General features: G+C 39.6%; 1 protein-coding gene across 1 annotated transcript in view; it reads right to left on the bottom strand.

Annotated features, from left to right (window-relative positions):
* Positions 1–723: 723 nt before the first annotated feature.
* The window catches only part of ANXA11 (annexin A11), an 88,917-nt gene continuing 83,640 nt past the window's right edge, over positions 724–6,000 (bottom strand). The window contains exons 13-15 of the mRNA XM_040320622.1: positions 3,089–3,147; positions 2,686–2,808; positions 724–1,103 (exon numbers count right to left, since the gene is read on the bottom strand). Coding sequence (XP_040176556.1) covers positions 1,044–1,103; positions 2,686–2,808; positions 3,089–3,147 — 242 coding nt within the window. The 3' untranslated portion in view covers positions 724–1,043. The remainder of the gene's footprint in view (positions 1,104–2,685; positions 2,809–3,088; positions 3,148–6,000) is intronic.

Here is a 6,000-nt window from a genome sequence, read left to right as displayed (position 1 = left end):
ATAAGACATTAGAATTAGCTAAACAATATAATAGAAAGACATATTCTAGTAAAACATGTTCCAATGGTGGGGATTTACTAAAACTGGTGCACACAGAATCTGGTGCAGCTGTTCACACTAGTCCGACATATGCTCCGACATTGGGAGCTCATGTCGCATGACGTGTGAACATCAATGTTTCCCTATGAGAGACGTCTTAACTTGTCCGACACAAGTCGGTCTGACTTTGAAAATGCTCCCTGTACTACTTTGGTCCGACTTTGATCCTACTTAAGCCCATTGAATATCATTGAAGTCGGATCAAAGTAGGAGCGTTGTCCTTACCATCCAACTTTTGACATCCGACATTATGATTATAGCAGCAGTAAAAGGAATTTATCTCACTCTGGGATTGTTTTGATTGGTCAAAGAACAAGTCAGACTATCACAAAGTCGGATCAAAGTAGTATCCTGTTCATGAAAGTCGGATGGATGTAGGACCGATGTAGGACCAATATCGCAGAGCAAAGTAGGATGAAAGTAGTACTACTGTCCTGTAGTATAGTGTGAACCCAGCCTCATTGTAAAAGCCTAATTAAACAACTTGAAGTTAGAATCTGATTGGTTACTATGCACAGCTGTACAAGATTCTGTGTGCACCAGTTTAGTAAATCTCTGTGAATGTGTCCATTTAGAGGGATCTGACTATACACATAATTTCTCTACACGTCAAAACAAAAAGTGTAAGAGGTATTTGTTTTTATTCAATGAGCTAGGGCAAAAGATCAGTAATCTACTGCAATTAATTTTAAGCCATCTCTTTACCTGACTGCAGTAACCTGAAAGCTAACTGCCTGTTCTGGATTACAGCACATTGTAAATCATCACTGCTTCTGGCACTGATTTACCAAAGTAACACAACTGTGGAGGACAAGGTCATGGTTCAATAGATGTCAAAATGTTTTTCATATATTATAGGGTACCCAACTCAAGGCATGTCCATGCTTCAGAAGAAAACGTGAAGGGGAAATAAAGCCAAGAAAACATTCAGGAAGGATTTGTATTTAGTCAGTGCCATTGCAAAGCTTCAGTAGGATTTTCCTGTAATCTCCAGATGTGTCGCCCTATAAAAAAGAAGGAAAGATGTACAAATTGTTTCTATGCAGATTATGTCAAAAATCCCTGCAGGATATATATATATATATATATACACACATACACACACTGCATACACATATACACACACCCACACCTTAAAAAAAAACAATCCCTTTTCTTGTCATACTATTAGACCAAGTACAGTACGATTTCTTTTTTTTTTGCGCTATAAACAAAAAAAAACGACATTTTAAAAAAAAAAAAAAAAAGATATTTTTTACTTTTGCTAGAATACATATCCAAAAATGTTTAAAAAAAAAAGAAACAAAAATGTCTTCATCAGTTTAGGCTGATATGTAATCTTCTACATATTTTTGGTAAATAAAATAAATAATAATAATAATAAATAAATAAAAATCCCAATAACCATTGATTGTTTTTTTGCGCAAAAGTAATAGCGTCTACAAAATAGGGGATAGATTTATGGCATTTTTTTCATCAATTCTTTTTTTTTTACTAGTAATGGTGATGATCTGCAATTTTCAGCGGGACTGCGACATTGCGGTGGACAGATTGGACACTTTTTTGGGAACACTGACATTTATAAAGTGATCAGAGCTAAAAATAGTCAATGATTACTGTATAAATGTCACTGGCAGGGAAGGGGTTAACACTAGGGAGCAAACAAGGGGTTAAATGTGTGTCCTAGGGAGTGTTTTTAACTGTGGGGGGATGGGACTGCCTAGAGGAGGAGACCGACCACTGTTCCTGATCACTAGGGACAGCAGATCGGTCTCTCCTCCCCTGACAGATCTCCGTTCTGTCTCTCTCCGGAGCAATCGCGTGTGCCCAGCGGACATCGCGGCCGGCGTCGCGGGCGTGCCCCCTAGAGGTCTTAAAGCGTCCGATGTACTATGATGGAGATTCGCCCAGGAGAGCCAACCTGCTGCAGTATAACTGTGGCAGCTGGTCCTTAAGGGATTAAACAAGGTTCATAGAACAGACTCACAATGTATTGGAAGTTTTGGAACATGATAGAATTTAAAGATAAGGACTTATTCTGCATATGCCTTTATGTACTGTGCTTTACCATCAATTGCTATTCAGCTTCTGGGTTAACAGAAAAGGACATTTGCAGTTACTACCCAGTTCTAGTTTTTACACTGCACTGCTGTGTGCACACTTCAGAGTAATGTGTTAAAGAGGTTGTAAACCTCCACGGGGAAGTTGTACCTATAGATAAGCCTAGAATAAGGCTTACCTATAGTTAATGTAAACATCTTCTAAATGTACGCCATTCAGGAGATATTTACTGTTTACAGCGCCGATAAGGTCATCAGCACATGTGCTCTGAAGGAACGGGCCCCGTGCTGTTTTTTGAGGCGCGTGTGCCGTGACCAGCGGCTCCCGTGCGCATGCGTGGGAGTGACGTCACGTCCTCCGGCCAGTCTCAGAACCTGCAACCCCGGGAAGAAAGACGGGGGGGGGGGATGGATGCAGCCTTTAGCGCGGATGACGATGTATACTAGCACATTATGCCTTTACTTTGCAGGGAAACCCCACCAGGGTTTACTTCCTCTTTAATAGGAATGCATAAAGAGGTCTTACCGTGATATCTGTGTACAGTGACTTTCCATACATCCTCTTGTACTCCTGGCGGATATCCAGCAAATCTACTTCGCTACGGGATACCATGATACGAATCAGGGTTTTATCTTTTGTCCCAGCACCCTACACACAAAACAAAGATGAGTCAGTTAAAAACTTTTCCTTAAACACCACTGACAACATAACAAAACCATGTCATAATATACTATTTTCCACACAGCACTGTCACATTTCTCATTTAAATAAAACATGTTTTCTTGTGCATAGCTAAAAAGCTAGGAAATTAAGTTCCTGTATGGATAATATAACGGTTCATAAGGGAGCTGTCAGATGGTAATAAATAGTTGAGGATTTCTGTGCTCCAGTGAAGAATGTTTGTTTGGAATATATTTGTGTGACTTACCTTCATTGCTTTGTTGAGTCGTTCTGCAAAGAATGCTGGCAAGTTTTTAAGGCATTTTACTGAAAAAAACAAAGTATGCTCAATCAGTATCCTGAATTAAGTTCTATGCTAAATGTGTCATGGTTATTATAGCCTTTTATATTCAGTTATCTGGTAACCTTAAAATGTGTACATGCCACAACAAATTGAAAACCTCCATTTACAAAGAGACTCTGTCACTGGGGGGGCATTTAGAGGTGCACATACCTGTAGCAGTCCCCCCCAATCCTTTCTGCCATGGCCAAAAGCCGGGTCCTTCTGACAAGTAAAGATCTAATGCCACGTACACACGATCATTTTTCAGCATGAAATAAACGTTGTTTTAAAAAAATGTAATTTAAAATGATCGTGTGTGGGCTTCACATCATTTTTCGGGTTCTGAAAAAACGAAAAAAAAATTCCCCGAACATGCTGCATTTTTTAACAACGTTTTAAACAATGTTGTTTTTTGGGTTGTAAAAAATGATCGTGTGTGGGCTAAAACTACGTTAAAAACCCGCACATGCTCAGAAGCAAGTTATGAGACGGGAGCGCTCTACCAAACTACCATTCGTAATGGAGTAAGCACATTCATCACGCTGTAACAGACAGAAAAGCGCAAATCGTCTTTTACTTACACGGAATCAGCTAAAGCAGCCCAAAGGGTGGCGTCATTCGCATGGAACTTCCCCTTTATAGTGCCATCGTACGTGTTGTACGTCACCGCACTTTGCTAGAGCATTTTTTAAAAACGATGGTGTGTGGACAACGTCGTTTTAATGATGAAGTTGGAAAAACTTTGTTTTTTTTCATGACGAAAAATGATTGTGTGTACGCGGCATAACACTTCACACCAGCAGCAGAGCACACCCCTACCACCCTAGACAGAGACTCCTCTACTTCATCTGTGTGTCAGTGACCCCTTGACAATGTTTCAATTATCACCCTATTCACCTGTATTTTATATATGATTTAATACAAGTTTGAAATGTAATTCTGAAATTACTTTATTGGCCGTTTTACAGATAGACAACTATACAGGTGCCTCATACAAAAAAAATAAAAATAAAAATAGTCCTATGATTTTCGTACTGTGGCGATTGAGCACAGCACAAAAAAAATGGAAGATTATCTGTAAAAACATAACTTTAATAAACTAAAACATTCATTCAAATGCAGTATGTTCCTTTATGCAGAGGCACAGATATTTGTCCATTAAAAAAAGCGAATATTATAAAGAATACATCAGTAGCATATCTATTTATTTTAACAGTGTGTCCAATGATCATTCCTTACCTTGAGGGAAAAAAAAAAAAAGAGATAGAATATGATCATGTAACAAAATAAACACAACAACAATGAATGGTGAGAAAAATCTCACACTAAGGGCTCGTACACACAGCCTTTAAATTGCAATGCTTGGCTCCTACTGCTGCATACCAGCCAAGAGTCCCACTAAACGCCTACTCTGAATGTGGCTCAGTACAAGTGTGTACTGCATGTAATGTTCAGGCTTCTCTGAATGTGGCTCAGTACAAATGTATGCTGCGTCTAATACTGCATGTAAGGTTCAGGCTGTTCTGAATGTGGCTCAGTACAAATGTGTGCTGCGTCTAATACTGTATGTAATGTTCAGGCTGCACTGAATGTGGCTCAGTACAAATATGTGCTGCGTCTAATACTGCATGTAATGTTCAGGCTGCTCTGAATGTGGCTCAGTACAAATGTGTGCTGCGTCTAATACTGCATGTAATGTTCAGGCTGCTCTGAATGTGGCTCAGTACAAATGTGTGCTGCGTCTAATACTGCATGTAATGTTCAGGCTGCTCTGAATGTGGCTCAGTACAAATGTGTGCTTCATCTAATACTGCATGTAATGTTCAGGCTACTCTGAATGTGGCTCAGTACATATGTGTGCTTCATCTAATACTGCATGTAATGTTCAGGCTACTCTGAATGTGGCTCAGTACATATGTGTGCTTCATCTAATACTGCATGTAATGTTCAGGCTACTCTGAATGTGGCTCAGTACATATGTGTGCTTCATCTAATACTGCATGTAATGTTCAGGCTACTCTGAATGTGGCTCAGTACAAATGTGTGCTTCATCTAATACTGCATGTAATGTTCAGGCTACTCTGAATGTGGCTCAGTACATATGTGTGCTTCATCTAATACTGCATGTAATGTTCAGGCTACTCTGAATGTGGCTCAGTACATATGTGTGCTTCATCTAATACTGCATGTAATGTTCAGGCTACTCTGAATGTGGCTCAGTACATATGTGTGCTTCATCTAATACTGCATGTAATGTTCAGGCTACTCTGAATGTGGCTCAGTACATATGTGTGCTTCATCTAATACTGCATGTAATGTTCAGGCTACTCTGAATGTGGCTCAGTACATATGTGTGCTTCATCTAATACTGCATGTAATGTTCAGGCTACTCTGAATGTGGCTCAGTACAAATGTGTGCTGGCCATTTGCATTAAGTGGCCATCTGTACAAGCCCTTACAGAACGCTAAGCAACATTCATAAAGCCAGCTTCAGAAAAAACAGAATTTACCTTTTTTTTTGTCAAAACTGCATTTCTCTAATACTGATAATTTGGACACTTTTGCAGTGTCTATGCTAAATTCACACAAGATATTGCCAGGGAGGGGGAGGGGCAGGTAAGTTCCATATATAGATACTGTACATATACTGTTGAAGTGCCAAAGCTAACAGCAGCCTCTGGTGCTAGATAGATGCCTCAGAAATAATAACTGCCAGGAGAGATTCATTTTAAAATAAACATTTAGGGGCAGATTCACGTAGATGGGTGTAATTTTGGGCGGGCGTAACGTATCTGATTTACGTAACGCCGCCGCAAGTTTTTCAGGCAAGTGCTTTA

This window comes from Rana temporaria, chromosome 8 (assembly GCF_905171775.1).
Source record: "Rana temporaria chromosome 8, aRanTem1.1, whole genome shotgun sequence".
Classification (NCBI taxonomy): Eukaryota; Metazoa; Chordata; class Amphibia; order Anura; family Ranidae; genus Rana; species Rana temporaria.
Note: the sequence above shows the minus strand (reverse complement) of the source record. Positions and strands in the feature narration are given on the sequence as shown.